Source organism: Stomoxys calcitrans, chromosome 3 (genome assembly GCF_963082655.1).
Source record: "Stomoxys calcitrans chromosome 3, idStoCalc2.1, whole genome shotgun sequence".
Taxonomy (NCBI): Eukaryota; Metazoa; Arthropoda; class Insecta; order Diptera; family Muscidae; genus Stomoxys; species Stomoxys calcitrans.
The window spans coordinates 101,344,561-101,363,821 of record NC_081554.1 but is presented as its reverse complement, the minus strand read 5'-3'; the positions used below and the strand labels follow the sequence as shown (position 1 = coordinate 101,363,821).

Sequence of the window (19,261 nt, the reverse complement as noted above, 5' to 3'; positions counted from 1 at the left end):
CGAGAGATCTACCGCTTTTAAAAAATAAGGTAATAGGGAGTCCTTTTTGGTGGTGGGATGGCCACTCAGACATTTCGCCTTAAATCTTATATATAAAAACCAATTTGTGTTTGTTTGTTTGTGTGTGTTTCTTATAGACTCAGAAACGGCTGAACCGATTTTCTTGAAATTTTCAGAGATGGTAAATAATGATCCCGTGGTGAAAATAGGGTACTACATTTTTTGATATCTGAAGGGGGATCGGACCCTCCCTCTTACCCTAATTTTCAGAAACGCCAGATCTCAGAGATGGGTGGTGCGATTTAAGCGAAATTTTTTATTCAAATTTCGGATGGGGTCCTATTTAGGATAAGAAAACGCATCTGATATCCAATTTTGGATCAAGTGTTAGGGGGACCACCCCAAGGCCAAAAACACCCCTAAATCGGACATATTTACCGACCATGGCACCCAAATAGTAAGTATTTTCTGACTATTGCAATATGAGGCTCAAATAAGAGGGTTTTTAAAGTGGAACACGAATCCGCTATACATTTTCAAGGCCAACTCACTGAGTGGCCGCCCATTCCCTAAAACACCCCCCAATCCGGTCCTGTTTGCCGACATGGAAATATGGGGCTCAAATCAAAGGTATGTGGGAGTAGACCACATATCTGATATCAATATTAGGGGCCAAGTGTCTAGCGGACGACCCACCACCATAACAACCCCCAAATAGGACGTATTTGGTCACCAAGACAATTTGGGTCTTAAAGAGAGAGGAACTAAATATTTATAGTTTTTAGGGCCAATACCCAAACCGGACATATTTGTTGACTTTTGCAATAAGGAGTTTAAATGAAATTAGAAAACGAATTTGATATCCAATTTTGAGGTTAATGGCAATACGGGGTTCAAATAAATGATATATAGATATATGAGAATAGAGCACATTGCTGATATATTTTCCAGGCTTAGTGTTTGGGGGACCACCCTAATCCCCAACACACCCCTAAATCGGGCATATTTACCGACCATGTCAATGTTGAGCTTAAATGAAAGGTATTGGGGGTAGAGCAAGAATTGATACCCACTTTCGGGACCAATTTTCTAGGGATCTAACCCTTTCCCAAAATACCCCATAAACAGCATCGCAATATGGGGCTCAAATAAAGGTATTTGAGAGTAGAATACGAATTTAATATCCAAATTTAGAACCATGTATTTAGGGCATCACCCCTTTCTCAAAACACCCCCAAAGTGAAAAAGTTTTTCGACCATGCCAATATGTGGCTCAAATGAAAGGTAAACGAATTTGATAACCAATTTTTGGGCCATGTGTTTGTGGGACGCCTCAACCTTTAAACTCTCCTTAAACCAATGGCAAAATGAGCTTAAATAAATGGTATTTGAAAGAAGAGCACGAGGCTGAAATTTTTTAGGTCCAAGTATCTAGGGCACCACCTTGCCCCGAAAACACGCCTAAATCAGACATCATGAGAATATTGGGCTGAAATAAATTATTAAAAATGGTGTACACCTTACATCCAAAATTAAATTCGTGGACCAATAAAGATCATATGGGTTTCAGATAAAGGCACTTATATTGTTAAACTGTTAGTCAAGCGATATACTATTTTCGTGGCATGGTATTTCATTAAAAGCTCTTTAATTGTCGAAAATAAATATTCCAAGGAAACTTTTATTCCATATAAAGTGAAAGAAGTCGCAGCGGAGCGGGCCCGGGTCAGCTAGTCTTATACATATATAAAATTCAATTTGTGTTTGTTTGTATGTTTGTTTGTCGGTTTGTTTATTTGTTCCGTATAGACTCAAAAACGGCTGAACCGATTACCTTGAAATATTCACAGATTGTGTAGGTTGGTCTGGAAGGAAACATAGACTATATAATTTTTTGATATGGGGTGGGGAGCGGACCCTCCCCCTTACCCCAAAAGTACTACCCAAATATAAAAGTGGACTGATCGGGACAATATGTGATTCAAATGAAAGGTATTTAAGAGTAGAGTACGAATTTCATAATAAAAGTTGGGTCCAAGTACTTGGGGCCCCAGCCCCAAAACACCTTAAAATAGGTTTATTTGACGATCATGACAATATGGGACTCAAGTGAAAGGTATTCGGAAGTAGATTACGAACCCAAAAACACCACCAAAAATCAAAAGTGGACCGATAATGACAATATGAGTATCAAATGAAAAGTTTGCGGAAGTACATAACGAATCTGGCATACAAATGCATGTCGAAGTATAGGGGGTCACCCACCCCCACAAAAACGCCCAAAATGGGCACATTAGCCATTCACAGATATATGGGACATGTCAATATGAAAGGTATTCGGGAATAGATTTCGAATCTGCCATACAAAATCAAATTGAAATATAGGGGGCACGCCACCCGTCATAAACGCCATTTGACCCATTATGACTATATAATACTTGGCTGAATCGATTTTCTTTAAATTTTAATAGTTTGTATACGTTCGTCTGGAAGGAAACATAGGTTATATAATTTGTAGATATCGGGTGGAGGCGGACCAACCCCCTTTCTCGATAAACGCCACCCATATCCGAAAGTGGTCCGATGGGCACAATAAGGGTATCAAATGAAAGGTATTTGAGATCAGAAAATTAACATGGTATTAAAATTTAGGTCCAAGTACCCAGCGGGCCCCCATCCCCAAAACTCATCTAAACTGATATATTCGAAGTTCATATCAATATGGGACTCAAAGTGAAAAGTATTACGCAGGAGATTACAAATATGGCATAAAACATTAGGTCCAAGTGATGGGAGGTAGCCCAACCCCAAATGGGCATATTAGCTGACCATGTCTATATGGGACTCAAATGAAAGGTATTAGGGAGTAGATTACGAATATGACATTAAAATTTGCGTTCAAATATAGGTAGCGCTTTTCCCCCTAAAGATACGTCAAATGGGTTATTTGACCCAATATGGGATTAAATGAAAGATATTTGAGAGTAGAAAACGAATTAGATATCCAATCTTGGAGCCAAGTGTTTTGGGGTACGCACTAAAGCATCCCCTAAACTGAATTTCATTTCCGTTGGGAATAAAGAACGAATTTGATATCTAATTTCAGTGCAAAGTGCCGGTGGCCGCCCCAACTCCAAAACACCCTTCAAACGTTTCATATTTACCGGCCGTGGCAATATGGGGCTCTTATTAAAGGGATTTGGAAGTGCATCACGAATTGAATATCCATATTTGAGTCGAAATGTTTGAGGTACCATTCCTCCCCTAATGATAACATTACCCTAAACAAGAACATTACCACCAAGAACCGAGAAGGGGCAAATTCTCACACATCAATGAGTGGTCTTTGATTCAAGTTTAAGCTCAATGATAAGGGACCTTTTTTATAGCCGAGTCCGAACGACGTCCACTGTGACACCTCTTTGTGGAAAAATTTTGAATGACCATGCATGGCATTTTACCTTGCAAATGTCACCAACATTAAGAGGGGATAAACACCGCATTGTGCGATGTTCTCACCAGGATTCAAACGCGTTCAGCGTCATAGACTACAATGGCACGAATTGGATATCCGCATTCAGGGCGAAGTGTCCCACCCCCAAAAAGATATTAGAGAGTTAAAGAAGGCGCAGCGGTTTGGTGGTGTTATGGCACCCCCAAACATTTGGCCCAAAAAATTGGATACCTGATTCGATTTCTATAATCAAGTACGTATTTGAGGTGATTTCAAATAACGTATTTGATTTGATTTTAGGAGTTAAAGCGCCACCAAGATACTTGGATATTAATTTTAATGTCAAATTCGTACCCTACTCCCTTATAGCCATGATCGGCTAATATGGCCATTTGGAAGGATTTTACCGTCATATTCGTAATCTACTCCTCAATACCTTATATTGATATGAAGTCCAACTTGTCTGTTTGAAAGAGTTTTTGGTTGGAGTTGCCCCCAAGTTCTAAGGATCAATTATGGATCGTTGCCCAACTATAGTTGAGTTGACAGGTGATAAACCCATGAAATAAAAATTAGTACAAAATTGGAAATTTTGCTCAGCTTTTCTTATTTTACTTATTTATTTATTCATTTATTCATTACAATTCATTGATTCTTAAATCCTACGACGTTCTAATGACCTTGTCTGAAGAGATTAGGTCTATGGTGAGTTTATCCTAGTCGCCCTAGTTAGCTGTAGACTTCATTATTATTAATATAAATTTTATCAATTATATAAATAACTAGCTGACCCGGGCCCGCTCCGCTGCGCCTTCTTTTACTTTATATGGGACAAAAGTTTCCTTGGAATATTTATTTTCGACAATTAAAGATCTTTTAGTGAAATACCATGCTACGAAAATAGTAATCACTTGACTAACAGTTTAATAAAATAAGAGCCTTTATCTGAATCCCATATGATCTTTATTGGTCTACGAATTTAAGTTTGGATGTAAAATGTACTCCATTCTTAAAATTCTTTATTTCAGCCCAATATTCTCATGATGTGTGATTTAGGGGTGTTTTCGGGGTTTAGGTGGTCCCCCAAATACTTGGCCCAGAAAAAAATATCGGCATCGTGCCCTTTTTAAATACCATTTATTTAAACCCCATATTGCCATTGGCTTAAGAGGAGTTTACAGGATGAGGCGTCCCCCAAACACATGGCCCCAAAATAGGTTATCAAATTCGTTTTCTAATCTTAAATACCTTTCATTTGAGCCACATATTGGCATGGTCGAAGATTTTTTCCTTTGGGGGTGTTTCGGGAAAGAGATGATGCCCTAAATACATGATCCTACATTTGGATATCAAATTCGTATTCTACTCCCAAATACCTTTATTTGAGCCCCATTTTGCGTTGGTTAGTAAAAAAATGCTGCTTTTGGGGTATTTTGGGAAAGGGATTGACCCCCAGAAAATTGGTCCCGAAAGTGGGTATCAATTCTTGCTCTACATCCTAATACCTTTCATTTAATCTCCACATTGACATGATCGGTAAATATGGCCGATTTAGGGGTGTTTTGGGTACCGCCCAAACACTTCCCTCCGCCAGATCTCGGAGATGGGTGGTGCGATTTAAGCGAAATTTTGTGTGCTCTCATATAGTACCCTAAAAATAAAAATTTGGTATCCAAATTTCGGATGGGGTACCTTGGGGGACCGCCCCATCCTAAAACCTACCAAACATATATTTAAACCAATCACGACAATATGGGACTCAAATGAAAGGTATTTAGGATAAGAAAACGTATCTGATATCCAATTGTCGGACCAAGTGCTAGGGGGACCACACAAAACACCCCTAAATCGGACTTATTTACCGACCATATGAATAAGATTCTGATATCCAAATGTGGGACCACGCTTCTGGGGGTCCACCCCTTCCCCAAAACACCCCCCAAACAGGACTTACTTACTGACCATGGGAATATGAGGCTTAAATAAAAGGTATTTGAGTGTATAACTAGAATCTGATATCCAAATATGAGACCAACTATTTGGGGGGCCGCCTCTCCCCAAAAACCTCCCACAAAGTGGACACATTTACGACCATAGCCATATGGGGCTCAAATGAAAGGTCTTTTGCAGTAAAGCACAAATCTGATATCAATTTTCAGGAAAAGTGTCTATGGAGCCACCCCACCCCCACAACACCACCCAACCCCCAAAACACTCCTAAATCTGACATATTTACCGATCATGGCAATATGGGACTCAAATGAAAGGTATTTGCGAGTAGAATACGAATCTGGTATTGGGGGTAGAGCAAGAATTTATACCCACTTTCGTGACCAATTTTCTGGGATCTACTCCTTTCCCAAAATACCCCATAAACAGAAACTTTTTAGGGACCATCATAATATGGGGCTCAAATAAAGGTATTTGGGAGTAGAATACGAATTTGATATCCAAATGTAGGACCATGTATTTAGGGCATCACCCCTTTCCCAATACACAACCAAAGTGAAATTTTCCGACCATGTCAATATGTGGCTCAAATGAAAGGTAAACGAATTTGATAACCAATTTTTGGGCCATGCGTTTGAGGGACGCCTCAACCTTTAAACTCTCCTTAAACCAATGGCAAAATGAGTTTAAATAAATGGTATTTGAAAGAAGAGCACGAAGCTGAAATTTTTTAGGGCCAAGTATCTGGGGCACCATCTTGCCCCGAAAACACCCCTAAATCAGACATCATAAGAATATTGGGCTGAAATAAAGTATTAAAAAAAAATATTAAAGTAGCGGAGCGGGCCCGGGTCAGCTAGTTGGATATAAAATTCGTTTTCAAATCTCATTTAAACTTCTTATTGCAAAAGTCAGCAAATATGTCCGGTTTGGGGTATTGGCACTAAAAACTATGAATATTTAGTTCCACTCTTTTTAAGACCCAAATTGTCTTGGTGAGCAAATACGTCCTATTTGGGGGTTGTTAAGGTGGTGGGACGTCCCCTAGACAGTTGGTCCCTTATGTTGATATCAGATACGTAGTCTACTCCCAAATACCTTTAATTTGAACCCTATATTTCCATAGTCGGCAAAGGGGGAAGGGGTGGACCCCCAGAAACGTGGTCCCACATTTGGATATCAGATTCGTATTCTACTCGCAAATACCTTTCATTTGAGTCCCATATTGCCATGATCGGTATATGTCCTATTTAACGGTGTTTTGGGGGTTGGGTGGTGTTGTGGGGGTAGGATGGCGCCATAGACAATTTTTCCCGAATATTGATATCAGATTTGTGCTTTACATCTAAATACCTTTTATTTGAGACCCATATGGCTATGGTCGTAAATGTGTCCCCTTTGGGGGAGGTTTTTGGGGAGAGGCGGCCCCACAAACACTTTGTCTCATATTTGGATATCAGATTCGAATTCTACACTCAAATACCTTTTATTTGAGCCCCATATTCCCATGGTCAGTAAATAAGTCCTGTTTGGGGGGTGTTTTGGGGAAGGGGTGGACCCCCAGGAACGTGGTCCCACATTTGGATATCAGATTCGTATTCTACTCGCAAATACCTTTCATTTGAGTCCCATATTGCCATGGTCGGTAAATATGTCCGATTTGGAGGTGTTTTGGGGGTTGGGGTGGTCCCCCTAGCACTTGGTTCGACAAATGGGTATCAGATACGTTTTCTTACCCTAAATACCTTTCATTTAAGTCCCATATTGTCGTGATAGGTCTAAATATATATTTGGTAGGTTTTAGAGCGGGGCGGCCCCCCTAGGTACCCCATCCGAAATTTGGAAACCAAATTTTTATTTTTAGGGTACTATATGAGAGCACACAAAATTTCGCTTAAATCGCACCACCCATCTCCGGGATCTGGCGTTTCTGAAAATTAGGGAAAGGGGGAGGGCCCCCCCCCCCCCCCTTTAGATATCAAAAAATTTAGTACCCTATTTTCAACACGGGATCATTATGCACCATCTGCGAAAATTTCAAGAAAATCGGTTCAGCCGTTTCTGATTCTATAAGGAACACACAAACATACAAACAAACACAAATTGATTTTTATATATATGATATTTTTTTATTAGTTTTATTCTACTGTTTTTATTATTATCTTCGACCAGTTCCTTCGGCAATTTATTAAGTACATATAGTGGACAGGCTGACATATAGTGTGTTTTTTAAGTAATCGTTTTTATAAGTCGGCACAATGTATTTTCCTTCCGATCTCCTTCTTGTATTGCAGTTATGGTCCAATTTTTTCGCCAAATTGCCACCGTCCATGAATTCTTTGACGATTGTTTTTGAGTAGAGTTCTTTTATATTGAGCATTTGGAGATTTTTGAAGATTTGGTTTATGTTATTTTTGTCGGTTGTTGTGTGATTTTGGTTTGTGTTATTTTGTGTCTTTTTGTTGAGTGCTTTTACGATTCTAGTTTGTGCTGTTTGTAGTAGTCTGCAATTCCTGGTGCTTCCCCATGCTGTGATACCATGTCTGAGATGAGATTCGACTAATGAGAAATATTCTTGTTTAACCACGTAAGGGGCGCGCAGTTTCCCTGATGGTATAGAGCATATGAAGATTATCTAATTTTTTTTTAGGTTTTCGACATGTGTTTTCCGTTTAAAATTGTCATCAATGTGGACTCCGTGATATTTATACGTATCGACCTGTTCCAGATATGTCTTGCATTTATCGTTTGAATTGTTTTGAGAGTGTTTGTTGTGTAGACATTCTGTACTGTGGAATATAATCAGCCCAATTTTGAAAACTCCCCGTGAATAATTTCTCCCTCGAATAAAATCCTCCTATTCTGATTGAATGGGGAGAGAAAATTTGTGGGAGAGGGAATTTCGAATTCTCTAAAACAGCTGTTTTGCTTCAGCTGTTTGACATTTTACTATTATTTTTGGGCTTGACATTTTACTATTATTTTTGGGAAAAAGAACATAAAATGGAAAAATAAGTTATAAAGGTTGATAAAAAAGTTTACAAACATGTTTACTGTTGCTTTTGTAATGTTTCTTTTAATTTTTGTGTTTTACACAATTATGACCTACGCACAATTATGACCTACAGCTTGTCACCATATTTGTGTTCTGAAAACAACTTTCCGTCTTCATCCAACAATCGTTGGCTAAATTAGATGCTTTCAGAGTGGTCTGGTAGACAGATTAATTGTGGCGTGTTGTCCCTGGTTGCATGCGGGGCACACATCCTGCATATTGGCGTTTTCCCTTGCCAAAAGGAGTTAAGGTGGCTGAATCGTATGAATACTGTGGTGGTCTGCCTGATACGCCGATTTATCTAAAGACCTACTTTTATGGAACTAGAACTTGAAGATATAATCGATATTTCCGGGCGGCGGCCGGTTTTCTTCGTGGTTGAGACGGCTGCTGGACATAGTGCTGCCGGAAAGCGACTTATGGATTTATTCTTACTCCTGTGGAGTAAATGCTGCCAAATGTGGCGCCAAGTATCCTTGAATTATTGCCCACTAACATTCTATTAAGGAACAGGCAGAAGACTTCTTGCACATCATTGAGTGCCGCTCGATTCTACTTTAAGCTCAATGATAAGGGACCTCCTTTAAGAGCCAATGAAATTAAAAAACTTAAGAAAATCTTCTATGGTGTGTACAAGACATATTTAAACCGGGAGAACCTAACAAAATTTCTACTTGGTTTTGATGAAAAAGTGAAAAATAATTTCCATATATTTTAAATTGTTCGTAAGTAATAAGAAGTGGTACCATTTTTTTTTATAAAAACATAAAATTCATAATTTTTTATCCTAACTCCCTTTCATTTGTTTGGGGGAATTTTTCCCAAGTTTTATCGTCTCGTTTTCCCTTTTATATCGATTGGGAATAGCTACTTTTTTCCCTGGGAGAGATTTCCCTTTTCGAAGTTTGTTTAGTTTTTTTAGAACTTATTATTAAGCCGTTGTCGTGACACCACCTGGTAATATTATTTAGCTCATTTTGGCTTACAATTATTGGGCCCTGTAGTACTCCATACGGTGCAGGTTTCTAGTTACAGTTCGTGTCTTCAACTTTCACACTAAAGGTTCTGCATGAGTGATGATCTGTAAACAATTTTAGTGTGTGCCCTCGTATGCCGCATTTTTCCAGTGCATCTATTACCTTTAAATGAGGCAAAATGTCGAAAGCTTTGTTAAGTCTATAAATAAGGATAGACAGTATTTTGTTTGGCTCAAAGGTTGGTTAATTTGGTTTGTGCAATATTCTCGGAGCTGATTGATATGCAGGAGTCAGAATGAAGTCAGGAAATTCTACCAAAGCATTAAACATCAAACCGATGGCTTTGGTGCAGGCACATACTCCTGCAGAGACATTGAAGGAAATCTGGTAACTGACACAGATTACATGCTGAGGATATGGAAAGAACATTTTACCCAACTGCTAGAGCATACCGCAGAACCAATCCCTGATGATGGTATAGAATGTTTACATCCTAGTCAGAATAAGATTTAAGTAGCAGTGACCCGACCAAAGAACAACAAGGCAGCAGGAACCGACGTGTTACCCACTGAACTGTTTAACACCGGAGGCGACACGCTGATAAGGCGTGTGCATCAGCTTATCTGGGCAATCTGGCTAGAAGAACGCATACCCGATGATTGGAACCTCAGCATACTATGTCCCATACACAAGAAAGGAGCCAAGACAGAGTATACAAACAACAGAGGAATAAGTCTCCTCCCCATCGCATACAAGATACTCTCGAGCGTACTGTGTGAAAGATTAAAACCTCAAGTCAATGAGATAATTGGGCCCTATCAATGCGGCTTTAGAACTGGTAAATCTTTTGAAATTATATAGCCGAGGTCTTTTTAAACAGCAATTCGATTTTTATTAGAATAAAATAATTTTTCACATAATTCAATGTACATGTAAATTCAAAGATAACAAGATAAAATTAATACAAAAATACAAAGTACAAATTAACTAAGTATAAAATTGAACGTCAATCCAACACTCCTCCTCGTTCATTTTATATTGCATTTTGAACGCAGAAATTCGTGTTTTGATATTGATAAAGGCTTTGTCAAAATATCCGCTATCATTTGCTCAGTTGTACAATATTCGCATCTTATTATATCCTTCTTTACCAATTCCTTTGTAAATTTGTATTTTATATCCATATGTTTTGTTCGAAATGAAAATTTATTATCTGTAAGTATTCTAAGCCAACTTTGGTTATCATTAAAAATTGTAGTTGGTTGGCTTGGTGGTTCGTCAAAATCTTGCAACAGTTGTCTTAACCATTTTGCTTATTTTCCAGCCTCAGAAATCGAAATGTATTCTGCTTCACAGGTAGATGTAGAGAAAACTGACTGTTTTTGACAGGTCCATGATATTGTTCCTCCGTTATAAAAAAATATACGTACACTAGTTGATTTCCTTTCTAATTGATCTTCTACCCAAAAAACATCCGCGTAACCAATTAAATCCAAATTTGTATTTTGAATAATACTCAAATTCAATTTGAAATCAACAGTTTGCATCAAGTACTTTATTACTCGTTTTTCTTGTTTCCAATCTTCTTCTGATGGGCTTGACACTTTCTGAGCGAGTATACACACTGTAGCTGATATATCAGGGCCTATAAGTTTTCGATATTTGGTATTGTTTTCTAAATAACTTGTATGGCTTTTCTTTCCGTAACTGACATCCAAAGGTGATGCCAGAATTATGTCATCCACATATATAATAACATAACATCTTCCATTTAATAGATTACCAGAATAAAGACACGGGTCACTTATGCTTTGCTTTAAGTTTGATTGTATCAAGGTTTCATTCAACAAATTATTCCAAGATCTTGATGCTTGCTTTAATCCATATATTGCCTTCTTTAATAAACAAACATTTTGACCATTACTACCATCATGAAATCCCTTAGGTTACTCCATGTAGATTGTTTCTTCTAGTTTTCCGTTAAGAAATGCTGTTTTTGCATCTATATGTTGAACTATGAGCTTTCGATTTGCAGCAATAGAAAGTAGCATTTGAAATGTAGTATGCATAACCACTGGAGAGAAGACTTCATTATAGTCTATTCCATACGTCTGTGAATAACCTTGAGCAACTAGTCTTGCTTTATATCGCACAAACTCTCCATCTGCATTTCTTTTCAGTTTGAATATCCACTTACTGCCTACGGCTTTTCTCCCTTCAGGTAGTGACACTAAATCCCGTTTGGTTCATATGCATTGATTTTATTTCATCCTTCATAGCGTCAATCCATTTATCTCTATCTTCACTTTTTATAGCCTCCTCATAAGTTCTAGGCTCGAGCTGTTGATCCACCATCCAAATTTCATCTATAAGGCGCCTACCAGCAATCCCTTTATTGGATCTACTTGAGACTCTTACATGTTGCCCCTCCTCAGTCTCCTCCTGAAGCTGAACATTACTGATTTTTTCTTGACCTTCTTCGCTGTTTACCATGGATTCCGAAACTAATAAATTCTCCTCCTCAATCTGTAATGTGTCTTGTTTGTTTTGAGAAATATCAATTGAGCAATTATTGAATTTAATTTCAGTGAAACGGACATCTCGACTTATGACCAATCTTTTATTAGATATATCGTAACATCGGTAACCTTTTGAGTTAGCATCATACCCAAGAAAAGTCATCTCAATTGATGTAGAATCTAGCTTGCGTCGTTTTTCTGAAGGTGTGTGTACGAAACACTTTGAACCAAATAGGTTTGACATATCTGGTTTTTTACCATACCATAATTCATGAGGAGTTTTCTTGATTTTTCTCATTAAAACACGATTCTGAATACAGTTAGATTGTTGCTACTGCTTCTCCCCAAAAAAAATTGGCAAATCTGCATCAAGAAGTAAACATCGGCTCATTTCAATGAGTGTGCGATTTTTCCTTTTAGCCTTTCCCTTCTGCTGTGGAGAGTAAGGACTCGTAAGTTGAACTTGAATACCTTCCGATCTTAAGTAATTCTGAAGACTTTTCCCGGTATATTCACCACCTCTGTCAGACCGAATGATTTTTGGATTTCTACCAAACACGGTACTTGATTAACTCTTTTATGGTTCCTTCCACTTCCGATTTTTCTTTTATTAAACGTATTAATGTAAAACTGGAGTATTCATCTATGAAAGTAACTATGTACCTCTTTCCACTAGCTGTTACTGTTTGCATTGGGCCGCAAACATCGGTGTGAATTAGATCCAAAGGAGCTTTAGATAATGTTTGTGACTCTTTAGGAAAAGGTAGACGACTCATTTTTCCTTTTAAACATATTTCGCATGCTTCTTTGATATGACAATCCACAATTTTCATGCCCTCAACTAGTCCTTCGGCACACATTTTCCGAATTGCTACGGGATCTCGGTGACCTAGTTTTCTATGCCACTGGTGAATACACTTCTCATTGTGTTGTGCCAAAGAACAAACAGTATCTGGTGTTCTCATTAAGTACATTTCTCCACTTATATCCGCAATTGCAATAGTTTTGTCCTTTAGAGTAATTTCACAAATTTCGCCTTTAAATTTGACTTGGTAACCCTCTTTTGACAATTGTCTTATTGAAATTATGTTTCCAACGAGACTAGGTACGTATAGAACTCCTTTAATTCTAATTTTCTGTTGATTACTATTTCCATCCAGTACTTTTAGTTTGCCTGATCCTATGCCTTGAACAGAAATATTATCTCCATTTGCTAATTGCCAGGATTCACTGAATAAGGTTAAGCCAAGCGATCAGCCGATATACTTTTTTTTTAATATTTGGCAGTACTTGGCATTGAGGATGTCAACTTGTTCTCTTTTTACATTCATTCTTTGTTTACGTTTTCTCCTATATGATGACATTTTCAATCGTCAGATTTGACATCCTTAATGATGTTTATGGGGCCTATCCACTTTGTGTTTTGCATGTGACCTAACCTTCTATTAGTGAATCCTGGCTAATTGCAAAGAGCTTTTGTATGATTCATTTAGGGATCCAAAAAATTGTTTATTGTTGACAACATGTCTTGTTGCACCTGAGTCAATCAACCAAGACTCTTTATTTCGATTTCCAAAAGTGAATAGAAAATCTTGCACAGAACTTGGGGAATCTGGCCTTTCTTCTACGGCATGAACCTTATTCTTGACTTTACTGTTGTCTTGTTTGCTTTTCCAATTTTTGTACTTTGCACAGCTTTTCTTTTGATGACCAGGTTTCTTACAAAAATAGCACGTTTTATTCATATTCATTCATAACTCTGTGGAAGGCTACTTAATAACATTGCAGCACTCCATTTATCGGTCAAAGCTTCTTCGCCAATGTCTCTTAATTTTGTGAAGAAATCATTCATGCTATTGATGTGACTTACCGCATCTGATCCTTCCTCAAGTTTCAACGAACATATGGAACGCATTAAAATACTTTATTGGTTAGAGTATTCCTTTCATGGTATTCTTTCAAAGCATTCCAGGTCTCTTTAGCGCTTTTGAGATGCCTCATGTGACATAATTGATCATCCATAACTAGTAGTTCGATTGTTGCCCTAGCTTCGTCATCCTTATCATCCCATTCTCTTATTTCCGCTTGATTTGTACAAATATCTGATTCTCCGCGTATTATTCTTGGTCTTGACCCTTCAATAACTGTTTTCCACAAATTTTGTTTCCTTAGTAACAGTTCCATTCTGAATTTCCAATTTGCATAATTGGAATTATTCAATTTTGCAAATCTTGGTTTTGCTTCAGCCATTGCAAATTCCTTGCGTTGTATCCTTTATTTGAGTATGTCCTTAATTGACCCTAGTATCGAATTCTTGAAGCTCTTTAGTGGCCCATAACCTTTTGAAATTATACAGCCGAGGTCTTTTTAAACAGCAATTCGATTTTTAATAGAATAAAATAATTTTTCACATAATTCAATGTACATGTAAATTCAAAGATAACAAGATAAAATTAATACAAAAATACAAAGTACAAATTAACAAAGTATAAAATTAAACGTCAATCCAACAAAATCCACCCTGGACCAGATATTCACTCTGCGCTAAATCCTAGAAAAGACCCGAGAAGAAATTAATAAGACTCTGCAGGATGTCACTTGCTGATACGCGTTCCTCAGTAAGAGTAGGAAAAAATCTCTCCGAACCATTTAATACCAAACGAGGTTTCAGAGGAGGAGACAGCCTATCGTGTGATATCTTTAATATCCTGTTGGAGAAAATTATACGAAATGCAGATGTGAATAGATATGGTACACTGATCACAAGAGAACACATGCTACTCGCCTATGCCGACGACATCGATATCATAGGTCGGCTACCGCAAGTAGTAACTACAGCCTTTGATAGAATCGAAAGAGAGTCAGTGAAAATGGGTCTGGCAGTAAATGGAGATAAGACGAAACGGATGGTTTCAACTCCCAAAAAACCTTGCACAACCGAGCAGATTAAGAAAATGGATGGATGGATGGATGGTTGGGAGTATGACGACGATAGCATAGTTACACCCATCAAAATACAACGGCTGAATTGGCTAGGTCATGTTGTCAGAATGGATAAAGAAGCTGCAGCAAAGGAGTCTTTTGAAGGGAAACACGGTGGTACACGCAAACCGGGAACACCAAAAGCACGATGGTGGGAGACACCTCGAAACTTTGTGTCAGAGATTTTAAAATGAGCGCAGAAGATCGAGGCGTTTGGAACGATATTCTATGTTCGGCTAGTGAAACAAATACACTGTCATAGCTAATTAAAGACAGGTAGTATTACTATAGTCCTATAATTGTTGTATCAGTGTTTACAACAATTGGAGGCCTACAGTGTTGTGAACATTCAGCTACTAAGTAAGTTGTAAATATACGATATACGTAATTCAAAACAGAGATGGATATTTCTATATCAAATTTGCCTGATGGCAACTCAACTATAGTTGAGTTGTAGCCCATAATCGACCCATTAATATCACTTTCGTATTCTGCTCTCCAATACCTTCCATTTGATATCCGTATTGTCTCAATAAGTACAATTTTGATTTCAGGTGTTGTTCTTTTTTTTTGGGTTTTTTAAGGATAGGTTAGGTTAAAAAGAGGGTGCAAAAATTAATCTGCTCCATGCCACTATAGACATACTCCTAAGCCAGTAATCGGCTCGTTGTGCGCTCTAAAAACTAAAAAGAAACTTCGAAAATGAAAATTTTAAGATAGGAATTCGGTGCTATTGACAAAATCCCTAATTGTTTTCCATACCACTCCAAATCGTCTTCTTTCTCATTCCCAGTTACTCCGCTATGGCCCGGCTCCCAAACGATGCGGATCGTGTCATTCTCAGAGAAAGGCGTTAATCTCCTAAAATTCCAACACTGTTCGTGATCCTACCGTCCTGCTTGTTATTGCCCTTATGGCCATTTTACTGTCCGTAAAGATATTCAAACTCGACGTCCTCGCGATAGTAACTCACGCATTCCGTGATCGCCCGCATCTCCGACAGCAGGACCGTATTATGGTCAGGCAGTCTAAACCGATCTCAGTGGGCGTGGTCCTCATCGCTCCGCCTATGCCAAGACAACATGTTCTCTGAACCTGTTGTATGGTCCTAATATTGCACTTTTTCTCCATAGCAGTCCACCAAACTTCTGAGGCGTAAGTAAGTATTGGTCTAATCACGCTCATGTAGAGCCAGTGGACTATCCTCAGATTTAGGCCCCATTTCGAGCCTACGGCCCGTCTACATAGTTCCCAACATCTGTGAGCCTTCTCAGTACGCTCCTGAATATGACACTTCCAATTCAGTTTCCTATCCAAGATCACTCCTAAGTATTTAACCTTGTTAGATATCGTAATCATTTTATTGAGGAAACGTGGTGCGTCAAATTGACCCACCTTCGTCCATAAATTCCTTCCTTCACCATAAATTCCGCTCTGTTAAAAAGTCTGTGGACCTCTTTCCCAATGTTGCGAATCTCCCCGGTCATCCGGGATTTTCTTGGGCTGATTTCCTTTTCCTTCCTATCTTCGAAAGACTCTAGTTGTAATCCTGTTGACATTGTCGTCAATGTCTTCTATGCTTGGACAATCTTAATTATCTTGCCCAAGTCTTCTTCTGAATAGTCTTCCGAAAATTTTCACATCTTAAACCTTCTTCCCAATCCTATTAACAAAGATAGCGGTGTTACCAATATTTTTTTTTTATTAGATCATTAGTACTCAAGAATTCTGCCAGGGCTTGGCCCGTATATTAATGTTGGTACTACCCCTCGAAATGTGGTGAAAGTTCGCATCGCACCCTATTAGTACCTCATTTCCTGTCTGTTTTGCTTACCTCACCAACTCTTGCAGCACCGACGTAGGTGGCGGTGTCGTAGAGTCGAAAGGCAACTCTTTTTTTTCTGGCAACTCTGCAATATGCAAAAGTAAAATTTTCGCAACTGCTGTCTTTTCTGAGTTTTTTCAAATAATTTAACAAGTTTCTCACAACCGGTTCGTGTTTACAACATTCTAAACTCTGCGCACTATCTGAGGAAATAGAAGTTCATCTTTTTACCGCGAAACTAACAAACATATTTTAAGTTTAATCTTTGTTTGGTTTTGCATTTTTGCTGTATTTACATTCGTAAGTGAGGGCCTCAAATGGCGCCTGAAACAACATATACTGTTTGCCCTGTATGTAATGAAAACGTCACTAAAACATCTGGCGGTGTCTCCTGTTATATACGCTGCAACTGGTTTTATCGTAAAAACTGCTCACAAATTACGGAAAATGTTTACAACCTTCTGGCAAAAAATAAAGTTATACGTTGGAGCTGTCAGGAATGTTCTTCCTTCAGTATATTTCATGACGTTGAAAAAGTATGGAAAGCTCTGGACATATTAACATCAAAACTTGATCACTTAACCCAAACTTTGTCGTCTACCGTCAAGAATGAGATAGATAAAAGCCTTGCTTCGTTTAAAAACAAAATCGATGCTAGCCTTTCTGTCATTAAAAGGTCAATTAATGAGGAAAGAATAAAGAACAACGAGCATCAAAACTTAATTATTGCCAGATTAGAAGTAATTGAACATGAGACCCACAAGATACGTCAACAGGAATGCAGGAATGATGTCTTAGTCTATGGTCTACCACCTAACACTGAACCGGCGCAAATGGCACTAAACATTGGTAATGCTGTTGGTGTCAATTTGAAAATGGTCGACCTTAATTGTTGTTTTTGGCTAGGCAAATCCTCGTCCCGAGGTAATGAGCAAATATTTGGCGAAGAAAAACCTTAAGCTAAACCAAGTGGTCCCAACTGATATCGAATCTAGGATATATCGCAATGAAAATCTAGCCTCTGCTGCTGCAAAACTGAAAAATATATGCAGAAGCTTGCAAAAACAAAAGCATATCAAGGGCTTTCGTCTTATTTCTTCCGTGCCAGCTGCCAAAGTTACACATAATAATGGTTCCAAATCATTCATAATCATAATACATCACAACTCTCCACATTTGCCCTTGAGTGTGGAGAAGGAGGTCTAATGATTTATCGTCGCCCTGGTCGACGAGGCACTGTACCTCAGTCAGCTGTGATGGGTACGCCACAATTTGGAACGCCTGCTGCAAATTGATTTTAACATTTTAGCAAATTTAATCTAGATAAGGTAGGGCGGGTGGGTTAGGATATGCAGTTTGTGTTTTAAAACAAATTACATATCATTCTTCTAGATATCAAGCTATTATATAAAATCTTTTCTTTTATACTGTTGGGTAGGTGGGTTAGAATCGAGTTAATTCTACCTGCCAATCTTTCTATATAAGTTTTGTTTGCGAATGTTATCTTCTAGTTCAAATTAAGTCAGCAAACTTTGATAGTAATTATTTGTTGTCAACTATGTTTTATATTTTTTATATTAATTATGTTGTTTTATAGTCCACCGCATATCCTTTTAACTTCTTGTGATGGCTTCTGCTAATTTTATTGGCGATATTGTCAGTGATGATTCTTATTTTCAGCAATTTTGCTCAGAACAGCATTTAAACATTGGTTTTTTTAATTCTCAGTCCTTAAAACCTGGACACTCTTCAACTAAATTTGATGAGATTAATAATTTATTAAGCAGTGGTCAACTTAATATATACCTACCTACTATATTTCTGAAACATGGATTAAGCCTTATGTTCCTACTAAGTCTGTAAATATATCCGGATACAAATTTTTTCGGAATGACCGATCCGGTATGCCCGGTGGTGGTGTTGGCCGCTTTTATCGGCTGTTTCTGACCCGAGTTCCTGTGAAGCCTTATTTGTTAACATTACTTCTGGGCAGTTTTCTTCTATGGTCATTGGAATTTTATACTTACCTAACGGTAACATTGACACTCTTGAAGCAGCTATTGGCGATATTATTACCAGATTCTCAAAAATTTTGTTAATGGTGATTTCAACTGTGATATTTTGAACCCCAGAAAATTCTCAGTTCTCAAGCAGATGTTAATTCGATGCAATTTATCTGTTCTACAGACTTTTCCCTAGTTAGTGACCCCGCTGCTATTATTAGTAGTAACCAAATCAACTTTCCTACACAAAAATCTAACCATACCCTTATGTTGGTGAAATATCTATTACACACTCACGATGTACCTGTATATAACACTTTTCGGCATTACGAGTCTGTTAAAATTGAAAGATTATTAAATGGCTTGTGTAATGAGGACTTTGTTCCAATTTACGAGACTAACGACACCGATTTACAATTCCAGCATATCAATAACATTGTATTGGGTTGCCCAAAAAGTAATTGCGGATTTTTCATATAGTCGGCGTTGACAAATT

The 19,261-nt window shown here is 38.0% G+C and overlaps 1 protein-coding gene across 1 annotated transcript; it reads left to right on the top strand.

Annotated features, from left to right (window-relative positions):
- The first annotated feature begins 16,836 nt into the window (after nucleotides 1–16,836).
- Nucleotides 16,837–18,379, top strand: LOC106095558 (uncharacterized). The gene is made up of 2 exons (XM_013262793.1): nucleotides 16,837–17,611; nucleotides 17,669–18,379. Exons 1-2 carry the CDS (start codon nucleotides 17,080–17,082, stop codon nucleotides 17,719–17,721), a joined length of 585 nt encoding a protein of 194 aa, XP_013118247.1. The 5' UTR covers nucleotides 16,837–17,079; the 3' UTR covers nucleotides 17,722–18,379.
- The last annotated feature ends 882 nt before the right edge of the window (nucleotides 18,380–19,261 follow it).